At 43.3% G+C, this 18,176-nt stretch overlaps 2 protein-coding genes and 1 non-coding gene across 8 annotated transcripts; 2 read left to right on the top strand and 1 right to left on the bottom strand.

The window, feature by feature from the left end:
* Positions 1 to 2,157: 2,157 nt before the first annotated feature.
* LOC4335909 (uncharacterized) lies at positions 2,158 to 11,899 on the top strand. Of its 6 annotated transcripts, XR_010741180.1 has the most exons (8): positions 2,158 to 2,267; positions 4,486 to 4,631; positions 8,065 to 8,251; positions 9,082 to 9,340; positions 10,140 to 10,203; positions 10,473 to 10,559; positions 10,652 to 10,714; positions 11,572 to 11,899. It is a non-coding gene; the product is annotated as an uncharacterized protein (transcript). The 6 variants fall into 6 exon arrangements; XR_010741178.1 differs by lacking the exon at positions 10,140 to 10,203 and having other exon boundaries at positions 10,473 to 10,544; XR_010741179.1 differs by lacking the exon at positions 10,140 to 10,203 and having other exon boundaries at positions 10,473 to 10,544; positions 10,649 to 10,714.
* On the bottom strand, positions 5,641 to 6,761 carry LOC4335910 (NAC domain-containing protein 104). The gene is made up of 3 exons (XM_015778557.3): positions 6,509 to 6,761; positions 6,132 to 6,427; positions 5,641 to 6,023 (listed from the first exon to the last, which is right to left on the bottom strand). Exons 1-3 carry the CDS (start codon positions 6,666 to 6,668, stop codon positions 5,877 to 5,879), a joined length of 603 nt encoding a protein of 200 aa, XP_015634043.1. The 5' UTR covers positions 6,669 to 6,761; the 3' UTR covers positions 5,641 to 5,876.
* A 275-nt stretch (positions 11,900 to 12,174) lies between the features above and the next one.
* Positions 12,175 to 14,977, top strand: LOC136351100 (pentatricopeptide repeat-containing protein At3g26540-like). The gene has a single exon (XM_066310187.1). It carries the CDS (start codon positions 12,194 to 12,196, stop codon positions 14,345 to 14,347), a length of 2,154 nt encoding a protein of 717 aa, XP_066166284.1. The 5' UTR covers positions 12,175 to 12,193; the 3' UTR covers positions 14,348 to 14,977.
* The last annotated feature ends 3,199 nt before the right edge of the window (positions 14,978 to 18,176 follow it).

Below are 18,176 nucleotides of genomic sequence, written 5' to 3'. Positions count from 1 at the left end.
ACGATCATGAGCAACCAATCGGAGAAGAAGTTTTCAAAGCAAGAACTCAGAATTTTAGTATATTGAACAAACTAGCAGAGGCAGTGGGAGAAAAAGTTTCTTCAGAAACAGAAAGTTTACCACTGAACTTCATTTAACATTCATCAGATTGACAGGTTTAGAGAATCTCATCAGTGATTCAGGGATAATCCTTACTATTGACTGATCAGTTTGTTCCCTTATCCTTACTATTGACTGATCAAACTTCCAACTTTTCCATCACATCAAAACTTTCCTACACACATAAACTTCCAACTTTTCCATCACATCGTTCCAATTTCAACCAAACTTTCAATTTTGGCGTGAACTAAACACAGCCTTCATGTTACTGATCAACAGCAGTGATAGAATATCAGAATCCCAGACTTTTTTTTTTGAACAAAGCAGAAACCCAGACTTTACAGTCACTGAACGCTGATGCAGAAGCCATGGACAGAAGAACAAGAACTTCATAATCTGAATGCTTTTACTCATTGATTCATAAACATCATATTACTACAGTATTCACCAAAGAATAGATTATGGCATACAGCTGATTCTGCCATAGATTACATTGATAGATAGAGCAGAAATTTACATCAAGAACTCCCAAGATTTCCTATCACAGGATGTCTTAACTTCACTACTTGTCTAGTACTCAGAGCAGCAAGACACGGCGGCGATGCTGCTGGTCGCCGATGACCCGGATCGCGCGCGACGAGCAGGCACCGCCGGAGCGGCTCCTCTGGTAGGGATGGTAGCGGCGTGGCGGCGGAACCGTGAAGGACTCTGCCGCGGACGGCAGAGGAGACGAGGGTGGCGTGCTGGGGGTGTAGTCCGGCGAAGCAGCACGAGGCGGAGGAGGCGTCGACGGTGTGTAATCCGGCGAGGCAGCGCGGCGCGGAGGCGTCATCTGGGTGTAGTCCGGCGAGGCAGCGCGGCGCGGAGGAGACATCGGGGTGTAATCCGGCGAAGCAGCCCGTCGCGGAGGGGTCGATGGGCTGTAGTCCGGCGAGGCAGCGCGGCGCGGAGGAGTCGATGGGCTGTAGTCCGGCGAAGCAGCGCGCCTCGGAGGCGTCGACGGGCTGTAGTCGGGCGAGGCCGCGCGGCGGCGGGGAGGGCTCTCCGGAGTGTAGTCTGGTGACGACGCCGCCGCGCGGCGGGAAGGGCTCGCCGGGGTGTAATCGGGAGACGCGGCGCGGCGAGGCGGGCTCTCCGGAGTGTAGTCTGGTGACGCCGCGCGGCGGGAAGGGCTCGCCGGGGTGTAATCCGGCGACGCGGCGCGTCGAGGCGGGCTCTCCGGAGAGTAGTCCGGCGACGCCGCGCGTCGCGGAGGGCTCTCCGGGGTGTAATCCGGGGACGCAGCGCGGCGGGGAGGGCTCGCCGGGGAGTAATCCGGCGACGCCGCGCGTCGCGGAGGGCTCTCCGGGGTGTAATCCGGGGAGGCCGCCCGGCGGTGGGGAGGGCTCGCCGGGGTGTAATCAGGGGACGGAGGTGGGCAGCAGGAGCTGACCTCGTCGCCGACGTCCATCTCCACGAAGAAGGGGAAACGCGCCGCCTTCATCATCATCATCCGGCTGCTGCCGCCCCCGTAGAAGGACGACGCCGTCGAGGAGAAAGAACCGGCGGCGCCGGAGCAGGAGGCGCAGGAGGACACCGCCGCCATCACAGCGAAAAGGCCCAAAGGATGGATGGATCGCCGGAGAGTTGGAAGACGAAGGTGGAAGGCCAGAGAGATGATCGGAAGCAGAGGAGGCCGTCGGCGCGGCGTAGCGGAGGCACAAAAACAAAAAAAAAATCGCGGGGAATTCGAATTCGATTCGGAGTCGGGGTCCGATTCGGACTGCGGTGGCGGGAAGAAGAAAGAGAGAGATGACTTGTGGAGCTCACATGTCAGTGGGCTCCACAATTTATTATGTGTATGAATGACAAACGGGTCCCATATATATGTTTTTAATTCAAATGCCACCTAAGCGCCACGTCAACTCCACAGCGTGTCACTTTTTAAGGGAGCCAAAGTGGACTTACTCCGTGGCGGGAACTCCTCCCGGGTTTGGTGTCACATGGGCCTGATGGGCCCGGCCCGCTAAGGCCTCGCGTTTTGGGAAGCCCAACACGAACCCCTCCGTCTCTCTCCCTGTGGCTTCCGCGGGAAGACGCGGCGCGGCGAGGCTATGTGGCCACCGGCGGCGGCGGCAGTCGCGGCGGCGTGTATCTGCCGTCGGGGCATGCCTCCGACGAACCACCAGGTTGTTCTTCTCTCCCTCCCGTCCCGTGATTGCTGTGCTGATGGAGTGATGGGTTCCACGGTTTAAACCGCGGGTGGTGAGGGCGGAAGATGCGATTTGGTTTCCGTCTAGCGTCGCGGGGAGGGGAGGGTAGGGGGTTCTCGAAGCAGATGGTGAATTGGGCGAATCGGAGCCTCGAAGGGGGAGGATTTCGAGGGATTTTGGCTGGGATTGGGCGTGGGGGTTGGGAGGTTTAGGGTTCATTTTGAGATTCTGCGTCTTATCGAAAAATTTTGAAATTCTGCAGCCCTATGCATATTAGTCGTTTCTCTGATGTTTGTGTTGGTGGAGTTAAATTCTGTTAACACCCAGATGTTTAAAAAAAAGTTCGTGAAATTTAAGTTGTTCTTGCTCACCAACTCATGCTGCTGATCTTAGAAACGTGGCATCTGAGAACTGTACTGGAGATGTCTTCTCTTGCCGAATCATGATATTGATACTAAGCTGTTTTGGGCTTTTCGGGCCAATCAACTCACGCTGCTGATCTTAGAAATGTGGCATCTGAGATGCTGTGTTGGAGATTTTCCTCTTGCCAAACGATGGCAATGCGGTATATAAACTATGAAGTACTTGGTGCCATTTGTGGACTGTGGAGAAGGGGCGGAGATTGAGATGTTCACACTGGGTGCCCAGAATCAAGGCAGCTTTGGTGGTGGACTTTGAGAGCAATCGGCCACCCCAACTGCCTACCGGTGAATGAAGCTTCTTTTCACCAATGGATGTGCGATAGCAGAATAGTGCTAAGTGAGTCACATCGTCGAGGCTTCGACACGGTGGTGACATTGGTAGCATGGACAATATGGAAGGAACGGAACGGTCGGATCTTCAATCAGCAGTGTAGATCTTGGGTGGATGTGGCTAGAGGGATGGTGGACGAAGCCTCTCTTTGGCGTAAAGCAAACCCAACGATCCCTGCGCTGCAATTCAGGAGGGAGTTTGGTCGCCAAAATCAGCGCGAGAGATAGACCTAGGATTGTCTGTTTTTGTCCTGTATCAGTCCCGTGCTGTTTTTCTCTTTCAAATGTAAATAACTTTTATTTCTCTTAATGGAAAAAATGCGCTCCTTGCGTATTCCCGAAAAAAAGATGTTCACACTGGGTATAAAATGCTTATTGTTCGGAATACTGTTAACTAATAAACGATCTGAGATGGTCCATACAGAATCAGTGTCCCCGATCTTCTAGGAATATCCTTTCGTGTGGTCCTATATTGCTTTGATTCTATTTGTTTAACACAATTAGTATGGCAGGATTGAAACAGACCTAGGCACTAACAGTTCTTATCCATGAGTTCATCTCTATCATGCATGTAGTTGGTGTGTAGCAGAAAAGTAGCACATGCGTGGCTTTGTACCTATTGGCAGCTTCATTTGCCTTTTGAACACCATCTTCAGGACATAACCTGTCCATGTCGGAAATAACAGAAATCTGACTGATCTGTAAAGTTCTCAAGTATCTACTATTTCTAATTTCTTGTAGTAGGTAAGCAAACCAGATAGATACCTTTAAGGAACTGCCTGGAAAACTATATTAGACTTTTGTTTTCTGTTCTCTCCAATACCACCAAAAACGGCTTTGTATAGCTATCTTTTTCTCGATTGTTTGGCTAATTTAAGTGATCGGTTTCATGATAAGGTATGTGTACTTATTGTGATAAACCATGTGCTCTTCATTCAGCAGCCTTTCTACAAAAGGTGATGGATATGTGTAGTGATCAAGGGGATTACAAACTTACAAAGCATATATACTATGGAAACTAAGATAGAGGATTCATATATGCAAACCATTTTACATCCAAATATTTAGGCAACGCAAAAGGAGGCACAAATGGAAATTGTTACCTCAGCTTGGCACCGCTGATTTAAGTACCTTGAAATATGTAATGCCATTTCTACAGAAGAAGTTATGTTGGAGATTTTTTTAGCTTAAATACACTTCCACTATAAAATTTTACATGGTCAAAAACTGGATTTAATTAATTTACTTCTTTGAAAATTAAACTGGATTTTTAGTGCTGCTCTTTGCACTGCAGATTTTATTCAGGAAGAGAACTTCAGATTTTATTTGTTAGGTTTTACCCTCCATTGACATTCCTGCCCTAAAGTTTAAGTTCTCAAATATTTATCGCTTTAAAGACCTCACATTGGAAAGCTGATCTTACACATTATTTCTCCTTTCAGGGTTCTCTGTTTTTTTGGTTCAAAATCCAGAAGCTCCTCCAATCACCATTACGTAGAGCATGTAAAAAGTTTACAAAAGAGAGTCAATTCCTGCTGTAATCCAATTGATCCCGGCTTCTTATTCAAGTGACAGTTGCTTCACTATGGTTAGTTCCTCAACTTCCACTTATTCCAATTAGTATCTTACTGTACATTGATTTTTATCATATGTTCCTGTTACTGTTCGGAACAACTAACCAATTAGAACATTTCTAGTTTGAAGCAATAACTGCATTCAGAGTTGATCGCATAACTGATTTAGAAATATGGCAAATAAGCAAGTCAACATTGTGAGCACACTGCGCATAGCAGATATAGCGTTTGAAGATAAGGCATACATCTTTCCTTGTTTCGTTTTTCTCTTCCCATCTCTACTTGTACTTCATTGGTAGAAAAAATATTAGGACTACTCAAAGGTAACACATGTAAACCACTATCGTAGTTATAATTAATCCTTTATTTCTTTTATCCGTATTTTTCTTGTTCACTTATATATGCTGGGCCATTTTCATGTCAACAGCAACGCATTATAGGAGGTGGCATTGACAACTTCTCCAGTAGTTAGTATATTCATTATGTTGTTGTGTTTTCATGATTGGATTGAGAAGTCAATAATCTTTGTAGTAGACTAGTAGTAGAAGAAAAAAAGCAAAGTTATACTTAGTATCCATAGTTATCTAGTTATAATCCAAAGCTATTACTAACTTCTTCTAGAATTATTACACTGCAAAAGACAAATTAAAGTTTAGAGTAGAAACTTCAGTGGCTACTGGCTACCTGGGTATCAGTTAACTGATTTTGCAACTCAACAGTGCATGGACAGCATGGTGACAGCACTTCACCAAGCATGCATGCCTTCAATAGCGTCTAACTGATCCCCTTTGCTTTGTGGGCAAACTACCATTATTTGCAATACATAAAAAGAAAATGAGTGGGAGAGGATGTAGGCCAAAATCAATGCATGCATCGCTTAGTTGCTGTGTAAAAAACTTTGTCTTTTCCTTAACGAAAAAAATGTGCCTTCTGCATATTCACCAAAAAAGTGCTTAATTATTGCTCACTGTTGAGTAAGTGATTATCCGAAATGTGTTTTCTTTTTCAAAAGAAACCAACAAATGCTCAATTAATCTATATTCGCAATATCATAGTTCTTAAAAACTAGCTCAAATTTGTTGCATGCAACTCCTGGGAGGAGATGAGTAATTACATATCTGGTCTATTAGATCATTAGGTTCAACAGCTATCAAACCATTTGATCTTATAAAACTAAGTTTTCTTGCGAGAATCACTGTGATCAAATGTTTTGATAGGTGAAGGACCTAACCTACTAACAGCTCCTATAAAGGTTCTAATTATTTGGCAAAACTGACTTCATCATAGTCGTCTAGGGATAGAAACACCTCATCTAAGCATGACAGTTCCGTGCCCTCCTCATGGAAGCTCACTTGTGAATCATAACTCGATTCGAACACTCGGCATATCACCCAGTTCTTGGATTCCTGCAATGATCATGCATGCATATATGTTAGCCACGTTAAATAGTCATGCAATTGATATATAGTACTAAACACGATAAATAAACACGCATATAGCAGTACAGCACTCACTGTGTCTGAGTGACCTTTTTTCTTGTGGGACCGCTTGCTTGAACTGCTTGAAGTACTGCTACTGCTGCAATTGGTACTCCCATCCATTAGGTGGTACTCATGCATGACCCAGTTAGTTTTGATCGCCTCAAAGGGCTCCCCAATGAAGAAAATGAGGGTCTTCTTCAGGCCAACATTACAACCACCACTAATAACTGTCTCATCAGCAATGGGTTTCCAGTGCCCATTTGGCGAGGTCCTAGTCTGCGTCGCATGACTGAAGAAGTACCATTGGTTACCGGATTGGAGTGCTTTACCTGTAAAAATGTTTGACATCAACACTCAGCTATGACTAAGACAAAAACAACAACATATAGAGGTAAATATTAGACCCATACCATTCAATTCCCATGGATCATAGAGATTCAAGATCAGAGTAGGGACGATGTCAGGTTGGCAAGGGAGGAGGGAGGCCTTGCGGCGGAGGAAATGAATGATGAGCTCTTCATCTGACGGGAAGAAGTGGAAACCGGGAGGAAGGTTGGAAGCTCCAGCCATGGCTGAGGTGAAGTGTAAGGCAGAAGAAGTAGATAGACTAGGCAGGCGGGTGGAAGCTAAGGCTACGGGGAGAAGATGAGAGCAGGTGCTTGCTTAATGTGGTGACTTTGGTGCTACTTATAGTGGCCGCATGCGTGTATGCAATGTGTGGAGAAAGAGAGACGTGCAATTCAAGGAGCGTTGAAAGGTTTTTGAGGCGGCTGAGGCATGCATGGTGCCTTCAGAAGCCTGGCAGCTTAAGTGCCATGCTTTCTTCTTTTCCTCCCCCATGCTGCATTTTCTATTGAGGGAGCTGATGATGCTATGCAATTAAAGGCTGGTGTTGGATTTAGACAGTAGTATCTGCGCCTCGATGTTCAGGGAATATATTGCATGCAGCTGTACTAACTATTGAGAAGGATTGATGGGAACTAACAAATTAAGCTCATCAAGGCATGCATGCATGGCACCTCATCATGTTTGGTATATTTTATCGACAAAGTTGAAGAAACAAGAAAGACAGTTCCTTTGTAGCAATGATGTTCATTTCGGTGTCCTTGATTAGGTTAACCTTTTGAGAATGCATTTGGTCATTGACTCAGCTTGGATATATCAGGTTACATAGACATCGATCATCCAAAGTTTTTAATATATAGCAGACTAGCTCTTGCATGGATCATAATATAACATATTGCTTTTGTGCTACATTAGGTACATTAATTTATAAAGTGCCATCTCTTTGCTCATGAGAACTGTCAATGAAACGTATAATCGAGTCATTAGAGTTTCTTATCTGAAGTCAGGAGATGTAATTGGTGAGATGACATAGTCACACATCCAGCTTGTTTAGGTTGCACGCCCAAGTTATGTGAAACCTCATCCTGTCATTAAACTATGGTGGAGATTAGACTGGAGTTTTGACTTTCTTTCTCTTATTTGATGTGTGTTGGATACCATGTTAATATCAATCAATCATGCAGCAAACTGTCTCTTGAGATTTGTTTGGACGCTGCTACGCATAGCTGCGTACTACTGAAATTCAATGGATATGTTACCGACATGCTTGCTCAAGGCATAATATGCTCCCAGCTCAATGCATCAGCGAATTTTTTTTTCTTTTTCAGCATTAAGGTAGTCTTCAGTGCATCATGTTCCATTTTCATTAAGGATGTTAACCAGATGTTACCATATTTTAGAATAGTCTTATATTGATCCTTTAGTGATTTCTGTAGAGTAAAAATGTTTATCTGATTCTGAAGTGAACCAGTAATCTCAATTTGTTTGCGTTACTCCAAGTTTTTTTCACTTTAATTGCTTGGATAATTTCTTTTTGATCCTTTAGTGATTTCTGTAGAGTCTACAATCATCCTTTTGTTACTTCCTCCACTGATGAACTTACTTCTATATCTTTCACCAGATATTTGGCAAGCTAGGACACTACCATGAAAATCTTCTGGCCGAGTGATATAGAGGCTGGAGATTTAAATGCTTCCATTATCTAAAGAAGTTGCGAAGGAAAAAAAAAGGCAAGAAAATAAAGTATGTCGAACAGCAATGGAAGTACCGTCTACTGTTTTCTGAAATCTCCAACAAAAATGTTACTGGTAAGTGTCCTGCAGCCCAATAATGAGCTTTACGAGTGCCATTACTGCACAAATTTCTTCTATGATGTCTGTCTTCCTCCTGATGTCATGCCAGCGTCATCCTTCTCCAACATGCTCCTTTATCCCTCTTGACCATAGTTATTATCAATTATTGTCGCATATACCGGCCCCAACAAGTTTCAGAGAGTTCAGTGAAGTTGTGGTAAAGTACAAAGAGCGTCACTTGGAGATGAAGCCACTCGAGTTCCTTGCTGCTGCATCTATTCTATGCACATGTTTGCAAACTGCCGCGTCAAAATAGATATTCATCAATCATTTCAAATTATTTTCAGAGCTCAATTTGGAGGTATTACTATTATGACAATGATTTATGATAGTGATACTAAGCTGCTGAATAATTTGGTAGATACCACACCGTTAAGTAAGATGTTGGCCAATTGATAAGAAGGCTATCTTTGCTATGCATAAAAGCGTGTCATTCGAGAGTGAGGTTTATATTAATATAGTTTTTTGAGTTGTTGAGCCATTCAATGATATGCTAACCACTGTACTCCCCCAGTCCAAAGAAGTTGGTAAGATGCTTATCTTATTGCAGTTATACAAGTATAATCCTCTGATCACCAGTATCTTCCAGTAAGTATTCTAACAGCTCAATCTTTTGTAAAACAAAAAAAATAACGAAGAAAAATAATAATCAATCATTCCATGGTGCTGAAACTCATATACACTGCACTTTTTCCCTACCTTTCTGCCTATCTTTTTCCTTTTTTCTATTCTCTTCTCTTCTTTAAGAAGAGTTTTTATGCATATGCTTTGTCTCTTTATGGCAGGCCATGCAAAGATTAGGCTAAGTCCACCACTCCAGACGAGTGTTGAGGCGGTGGCTGGTGCAGTGGCGTTGCTGGTGGCGGCAGCAGAGCAGCGATCCACGTGGGCATCTACCTAATCCCTGGGACCCGCGGTTCATACACAGGTGGCTTATGTGGTGTCCGCCTGCCCGGGGTGACGTCGTGATGACGCGGTTCTGCATCCTTGTGTCACAGGAACATTGAGAGGGAACAGCTCGACATGCTCTTCAAATCAATGGCGGTACGTATAAGTTCTTTTTTTTTACTTCACACGTCTTCGTTCTACTGGATCACAGTAGGTTGTAAGGCTCACCGGTTGCACTAACTTGAAAATATCCACATATAGCTGGCCGGGGAACTATTTTAATATTCTGGTAGACATTATTTGTTTATTGCATATCAACTAAATAGTTATAAAAAAGTTTAAATTTTTTGACAAGATAAACATTTAATATATTACTTCATATACATGCAAGTTCGAATCTTAATTCTATAAGTTGTAATAAGAATATACTAATTAGAGTTTAATTTGTTATTTTTTGATAACTTATAGAAGTCAAATTTAAACGTGTATGCCTGTATAGTGATATATTACATATTAATCTATCTTGTCAATTTTTTTAAAAAAAACATATTAATCTATCTTGTCAATTTTTTTTAAAAAAAATCATAACAATTTATTTGGCATGCAATAAACGAGTGGATATTCACCCAGGTGATTAGAATCCATCTTCGTAGCCTTCCATGCTTGAGGACTTCTGGATTTAAAACTGCTTAGAACAAAATTTCATCCTTCTATTTTTGCGAAGAAAGAAATTTCATCCTTGTACATGAACAGATTACATGATCGTGACAACCTGAAAACTTCACAGTTTGCTACTAATTCTTAAGATTCATTCACATTTGCCATATATCTAGCTGTCCATTTCAGCGCGTGCATTGGCATGTCATCACATGTGCCATGGGTGGGTCGCCCACTTCTGGGTTCAGGTTTTGGGAGCTCATATGTGCTTTGGGTTATCCCTTCCATGGCAGTGCAGGCAGGCACCTTGGTGGCACTGCCATTCCATCATGGTTTGGTGGTGGAGCAAGAGCAAAGCCAAGGTTGGCTTCTTTCAATCAGATTGGCTTCGTTTCGATTGCTCACTCCATCTGCCTCTTTCCTTTTCGCCTCAAGCTCTCGTAACTGCGGCTGATCAAAATGGATACCTTACTACGCCTTTTTCTGGTTTACCCTCCAATTATTGCTCTTCTGATCTTTCCTGTCCTGTCCTGTCCTGTCCTTGTGTGACGCAATTGACAGCAGCATTACCATCGCCGCATACCGATTAGTCTGAGTTCTGTTTACCAATTACAATTTGCTTCGTTCGCAGATCTCCCCGTTGGCGAAATGGACACTCCACTGGTCGCTGGTCTTCTGATCGACGATGGCTTGATCAGTTGATGTTTGTGCATATGATGTTGTCACCGTTGAACTGCTTATTACTAGTAGCTGCTAGCTAGCCTATCACAAGTGTTGCTGTCTCTGATATCTTTGCTCCCGTGTCAGCAGGGCAAAAGATGCGCCTAATCGACGCACACATCAACGACCGACCGACGTCGGAGCCAAACTGGCGTGAGTAGCAAAATTTGAATTTTAGATTTTAAATGAAAAGTGGATTTTGATGTATTCTTTTATCGTAATTTATTTTTCACCATTGACTTTTAATTCACTAGAAATATACTACTCCATCCGCCCATTTTAAGTGCAACCATAAGTTTCCGCACTCAACTAACTTTGATCATCCGTCTTATTTGAAATTTTTTTATAATTAGTATTTTTGCTGTTATGAGATGATAAAACATGAATAACACTTTACTTGTGACTTATGTTGGGAGCGTTCAAATAAGACGGACGTTCAAAGTTGGAAGCGAAAAACCATGGCTGCACTTAAAATGGGACATAGGGAGTAAAAAAATTTTAGGCTTACAGTCAGCTATAGACAAAACGATGAGGATGCTGCTAACTGCAACGGCGTCACTGCGTCAAGGTCCTCGGGCTAAGCCTATCTTTTTCTCTGCTGAGTCTACTTGTGTCCTATAGATCTGAGGCTGAGGTATCGTTTTCTTCAAACCTATGACGGTGTCGACAAGAACTCTGGAAGATCGCTAGCACAGTAATACTATACCGAAAAGATATGTCGACATCCATTTCCTTGAGTATGTAGGCTATTACTAGCTTTAGAGGTCGCGGTGTTGGTTTTTCTTCGCCCTGTCCATTGTCTAATGTCCATTATTTTCTAACTGTCAAAATCTCTGCTTCCCTGTGGAAAAGACGGCCGGAGATGTTAGTTGAACGTGGGGTGTTTGGATGAGCCTAAACATGTTATCGGCGTTGTTACGGCTTGTTTGAGTTTGAATTTTAGAACTTAATCGTGTATTTTCTTTTGGTCTGTTTTGTTATTCATAGCATCCAAAAATACCTTTGATCAGGTAAGCTCTAAAACGTTGGACGAGTTTGGTAAATGATGGTGTAAAATCCTGGAGAACACTGGAGGGACCATATGGAATCTTTTCAGCACGACTCCTTGCAACGCTATGTCATTAGAGAGGTAGCGATGGTATCTGCCACCACCACCACTATCACTGACATGTGGGCCATGATATAGCATAACAAATATCACTGACATGTGGGCCATGATACAGCATAACAAATGTGAATGTTCTGCTCTTTGTATACTTGCATAGGCTGAGAAGAGGACATTTGGATTTTGGTGAATATGTATGTTCTTTAATTTTCTAAGCACGTCACTTTTCTTTTCTTTTTTATTTTTACCGTGAAAGATATTGTTTCAACCAACTGAAAATATTTTTTTTAAAAAAAACTTATTTTTTCTATTTTCAATAATTTGTTGCAACGCATGGACATTTGCCTGTTCTCTAAAGAAACTACACAAACCTCAAAAACTAAAATGGAAGAACAAAAATAAAACGTGGGCCTGAACTTTATTTTGGTTCAAGAATCAAGGCCCAAAATAGGCCCATGTAAAAATATCCAGCTCTGCAATACCCACCCCGCCTGAAGGGACACTCCCCACCCTCCCTTCCCGCCACCATGGCGGCCGCCGCCGCCGCCGCCGCCGCCGCCTCAACCGCGTCCTCCATCTCCGCTCTTGTCGCCGCCGGCCGTCTCTTCGCCGCCCTCGACGCCCTCCCCCCGTCATACTCCTCCTCCCAGGTCCCTTCCGCGGTCTACGCCTCCCTCCTCCGCCTAGCCACCTCCCACCGGTCACTCGCCGCCGCCCGCCGCATTGCCACCCACCTTGCATCCTCCACTGCACCCTCCACCTCCCATTCCTTTACCGCCACCTCCACCTTCCTCTTCAACCGCGCCGTCGAGTCGCTCGCCGCTTGCGGCAGCCTCACCGACGCGCGGAAGCTGTTCGACGCAATGCCGCGCCGGGATGGTGGTTCTTGGAACGCCATCATCTCGGCTTACTCCCGTGGGGAGGAACCCACTGAAGCGATTTCCCTTTTCTCTGCCATGAACTCCTGTGGCGTTCGCCCCAAGGACGTCACTCTGGCATCGGTGCTCGGGTGTTGCGCCGAGTGCCTGGACCTCCATGGTGCCCGGCAGCTCCATGGCCATATCGCCAAGAGGGACTTTCAGTCAAATGTGATTCTTGGCACGGCACTGGTTGACGTGTATGGGAAGTGCTTTGCCCTTTCAGAGGCAAGGAGGGCATTTGATGGCATCCCAAAACCCAATGACATCTCGTGGAATGTCATTATTCGGCGCTATCTTCTTGCTGGGATGGGGGATATGGCAATTGACATGTTCTTTCGGATGGTCTGGGCAGGAGTTAGTCCACTTGTTTATACTGTCTCACAAGCACTTCTTGCTTGCCGAGATAATGGTGCGCTTGAAGAGGGAAGGCGCATACATACTTTTGTGCTCCGACATGGGTATGAGCAGCACGTGCATGTGAGGAGCTCTGTTGTGGATATGTATGCGAAGTGTGGTGCCATTGATTTAGCCCAGAGGCTCTTCGACTTGGCACCAGTGAAGGATATCGTAATGTCTACTTCAATTGTGTCAGGATTGGCTTCCTGCGGGAGGATTACTGATGCAAAGCGGGTGTTTGAAGGGATGGAAGAACACAATTTAGTGTCCTGGAACGCTATGTTAACTGGTTATGTCAGATCCATGGATCTGACTAGTGCCTTGCAATTGTTCCAGCAGATGAGGCAGGAGACGAAGGAGCTTGATGCTGTTACTCTCGGCTGTGTGCTCAATGCTTGTACTGGGCTTCTTGATCTTGGGAAAGGTGAGGAGGTCCACACTTTCGCTTTCAAGAGTGGTTTTATTGGTTATCCTTTCCTGAAGAATGCTCTCTTGAGGATGTATTCCAAATGTGGATGCTTAAGGAGTGCCGAACGGCTTCTTCTATTTGAGATGGGATCAGAAAGAGACAGTTACTCCTGGAACTCGCTTATCTCAGGTTATGAACGCCACTCCATGAGTGAAGCAGCTCTGCTTGCACTCAGTGAGATGCATTATGAGGCGACACCTAACCAATCGACGTTCAGCTCAGCACTGGCAGCCTGTGCCAACATATTTCTCCTTAATCACGGGAAGCAGATTCATGCATACATGATCAGGAACGGTTATGTGATTGATGATATACTGCAAAGTGCACTTATTGACATGTACTCCAAGTGTAGATTGTTTGATTACTCCATGAGGATCTTTGAGGCAGGACCATCTCAAGATGTCATCCTCTGGAATTCGATGATCTTTGGATGTGCTTATAATGGCAAAGGCGAGTATGGGCTTGAATTGTTCTTTGAAATGAGCAAGCAGGGGATTACACCAGACTCTGTCACTTTCCTCGGTGCACTGGTTTCATGTATAAGCGAAGGGCACGTCGGGTTGGGACGGAGTTATTTCACCCAGATGACTGATGAATATAACATCGTGCCTCGCATTGAGCACTATGAATGCATGATTGAGCTGTTGGGCAAGCATGGCTACATGGTTGAGCTTGAGGATTTTATAGGTCACATGCCATTCGAGCCAACAACTGCGATGTGGTTAAGGATCTTTGACTGCTGCAGGGAATACGGGAACAGAAAGTTAGGGGAGAGGGCTGCCCAGTGCATCAATGACAGCAATCCCCTGACACCAGTTCGATTTGAGATTGCTCCAGACTACAAATACTGTGATGATGACAGCGATGAGTCAATGTCAGTGAGCTGGGAGGGTTAAAACTAGTAGTAAGAATTATAGCTGGCCCTCTGATTTCGGTCAAATTGACAAAGAGAGGGCCAAAGTGCTAATGGACAAGCTGAATCAATGGGATGAACTCATAAAATAATTTTTCAGCTTCCTTTAAGCTGATAGTGTCCATGTTGACAGGACTCTGCTTAGATAAGCTGAAACAATCGTTGTGGGGTATCAGGAGTTGAAGACCCCAAGCTCCCTCCGTGCTTGAATTTGAACACGATTTGGTAAAATTCTTGTGTTCTCGTGGCCGAGAATTACCTACTGCTGACTTCCAGAATTTTGGGGTGTTGCTTTCTGATTGTAAACTTATTCCATGAGGGAGCTATCAACAAGCAAATGGCAAGGTCTAGTGGAGCTTTGCTACTACTGCCTCCATTCTAAAATATAAGAAGTTTTAGGGTTAAACACATGTATTAAAAAAGTTGGTAGAATTAAACGGAAGAATGTTGTGATTAATTGAAAAGAAGAGATAGGAAGGGGATTTTAATGGTGGAATGTTGTGATTGGTCAACAAGGGAATGTAGGTGAAGAGGTTGTTATATTTTTGCGACAAATTTCAAGTACTAGAAGTTGAGTACTTGTTTATGTAATATATGAATGCCACTTTGCTCCTGGTGCCTTGTGTTAATTGTACATAATTCCACTTTCTGTGTGGAAACAGGTCAACAACTGGTTGGCAATGCGGAAGAAATATGCAATAGGATGACAGCTTCATGTACTGTGCTTGTCTTTTGCTCTGAACAGTTCATCATTTCATCATTAGCAGTTTAGTAATCATAAATTTCCCTAAGATCGGTGGGTTCCTCTTTCCCTGTTTTTCCGAATTTTCTTCTCTCCTCTTGATTTAATGCCGTGTCGATTTGCTAGTGGACAGGGTTGTTTATTTTATGTTTGTGTCACAAAGATGTTGCCCAATTGATGCTTGTTTGCGGATGCATTCTTGGGCTGATGTAGTCGTTGGCAGCATATGGTAGCCAACAACATTCATTACTTCACGCTTGTTGTCTTGGTGCGGGTTTAGTGGCTGTTTGCTTCTTGCGTGGATTGGTTAGTCCGGCCGGCTCCAGTCTTGCAAATACATTTACATACTACGATATCTAAAAAATATCGTGCTAGATGAACGCCAATTATTTTCAACCGACCATAACGCATATTAATTATTGGTCACCTCGACGGTGCCAATTATCGACCATGGACACCAATTATCGGACACAATCGGAGATGACTGCTATGTGTCCATTACGTTGCTTCCTCTATGTGTACTGTTGTGGCTCACTTGTTTCGTAGTCCTTTCTTTCATTCTTTGGTCCTATAAATAAGATGCTAGCTCTATATTACTCCTCATCGGTCGGCTCCTCTGTGATCGGCTGTCCTTGCCGCACACATACGTTTTTCCCTCTCAAGTGAAGTAGTATATATACTTGTTCTAAATATATGTCTGCTGCTATGTTCATGTAGGACGTTTCTTGCTGATTGCTTTGTTGTTTGGACATTGAGGTCTTTATTTTGTTTTCCCTTTGTTTAATGTTATTTTTCCTCCCTAACCCTCCCTCCTTATTTGTCTGGTTGATATTAATATTTTTGTTTATGACCAACGCCATCCTAATGAATCAGGATTTCCCTATTGCCATGCTCCGTTCTAGGATCCTGACTGCTGGATCTGTTCCAACTTCCAAGAAATATAAATAAAAGAAATTAAGTATTTATTGAGAAAGACTCCGCAAAGATCCAATTTATTTAAACCCATATTCTATCATACAAACGAAATAGAATTCGAAAAAGGGAATAAACAAGTTTGGTTAAGACTTATTTATTATAAAATCTCCATCCTTAACAGAGGACTCGAGATGATCAATCCTGAAGAGTTGACTCTTATCCAACAAAAAAACTATCAACCTATGTTTAACTAATTTAATTAACAATGATTTAATGATTTAGTTACTCGACTGATTTGTCTATACAGAGGGTGGGTGTGACTACAGCCTAGAAAAAAAAAAGCTTCTTTCAGAGGACGTGCCCCATCGAGGATAATGACACATTTCTTAATAGATCCGCTAAAGTTCAGGCAAACCACCAACATAAAAAAAAATACAGATAACGAAAGTTAAATATCTGCTAAACGCACGGGTGGCGTGTCACCGCGCGGGCACTTCTAGTATATGCCTAGGTAGGCAGCAGTCCCTCGATGTACAAGCCGGCCATGACAAGGAACATAGTTGACGTTAGAATGACCCACATGACGATAGGAACTGCCAACAGAATATCAACTTCGCCAAAGTCGTTGGTGAACAAACTTCTTCTCCCAAAATCGATCGCAATCAGCCACACCAAGACCAAAAGTCCCTGCAAATGATCGAGTCATCTTTCAGAAATAACTGCTTTTCCTAGATCTCTTTGAAATGCAGCTAATATATGTACCACCTCCGTTTCTTTATGTACGGCGCACTTAACTTTTCGTATAGTGTTTAACCATACCATTCGTCTTATTAAAAATCCAATGTAAATATGTAAAAATATAAGTTAAGACTACATTTTTTATGATAAAATAACTTACAATAAAATAAATAGCATATATATATATATATATATATATATATATAATAAGACGAGTAACCCAACATCATCTGAAAAAAAAATCAACAACATTATTTATTAAAAAAAGATAGAGTATAATATTGGAAGCAATGTAGATATAGCGTCTCATTATTTTATTTTATTTTAAATTTTTTTAGTATTTTTTTATCCGACCTCTACATCCAATCGGATATACGTAATATTGTATTGCACCCGGTGCCACATACTCATTAACTCATATAGCATCTATAGCACCTCTTCTAGATTGAAGACACGTGGCTACGTAATCTCAAAGTCACCTCCTCTCTTCTTCCTCTCCTAATCCCCATGGAACGGGATCAGATCAGGATCCTTCGTCTCTCTTCTCCTGATGACCTGATCCCATATATAAATCTACATTACGGCGGCGATAGACAGATTGAGTCCCTACATCCACAATCCAAATCACCTTATATATCAATGCTACACATGCAAGAAGTGAATCCTCGTAACTTTCTTTTGCATATAGGTTGACTAGAGATCAACTGAGGTAATTAAAAAAATTATCTCGCATAATTCCCCCCTAAAGCAATTAACTAGTACAATCTTGTCTCCATGTATTTTCATCGTTCTTGAGAAGTCACGTAGTGAAAAAATTGCTGATGAATTAACAAGGTTTAGGAAAGTTATGAGTAGATGGCTCCACGCCTGATGAACGAGCTAGATGGCCGGTTAGACAGAGAAGGCGGGCGATCTCAATCTCCGGTGATACAGTGGCATGTCGCCGGGCTGCTTGATTCTATATTGGGGAGAGTAACAACATCCTGCTTGATTCTATATCGGGGATTAGATGTGAAGGAGTATTGATTCTATGCTTGGAAATTCGGATAAGAGAGATAGAGGCCTGATTCATCTTGCTGGCGAACAGGAAAAGCTGAGAAAGAAGATGAAGTTGCTTTGAGATTCGTGTGTAGCCACGTGTCTTTAATCCAGGAGGGGTGCTACAAATGCTACGTGGCACCGGTTGCCATACAATTTTTTTCCACTCCGGACTTGACGTACGCATCTTGACGGAAGTGGTCCTAAACTTTTGGGGCATAGGACGAGATAAAATTAGGGATGAAAACGGAGCGGATAGTTTCCGTCCGCTCCGGATAAAAACGAATACGGATACCTCTCGGATCGGATAATTCTCGGATAGTTCGGATACGGATACGAATACGGATATTTTCTCTCGGAAACGAAAACTTTTCTCTCG

This window comes from Oryza sativa, chromosome 4 (genome assembly GCF_034140825.1).
Source record: "Oryza sativa Japonica Group chromosome 4, ASM3414082v1".
Lineage (NCBI taxonomy): Eukaryota > Viridiplantae > Streptophyta > Magnoliopsida > Poales > Poaceae > Oryza > Oryza sativa.
This window is presented reverse-complemented; position numbering and strand designations above follow the sequence as displayed.

Excerpts from the sequence above, each read along its gene's own strand:
- LOC136351100 (XM_066310187.1), top strand. The coding sequence starts at position 12,194 with ATGGCGGCCGCCGCCGCCGCCGCCGCCGCCGCCTCAACCGCGTCCTCC.
- LOC4335910 (XM_015778557.3), bottom strand. The coding sequence starts at position 6,668 with ATGGCTGGAGCTTCCAACCTTCCTCCCGGTTTCCACTTCTTCCCGTCA. Across the intron at positions 6,428-6,508 it reads TGATCCATGGGAATTGAATG|GTAAAGCACTCCAATCCGGT; the intron begins GTATGGGTCTAA and ends ACATTTTTACAG. Across the intron at positions 6,024-6,131 it reads AAAAAGGTCACTCAGACACA|GAATCCAAGAACTGGGTGAT; the intron begins GTGAGTGCTGTA and ends TGATCATTGCAG.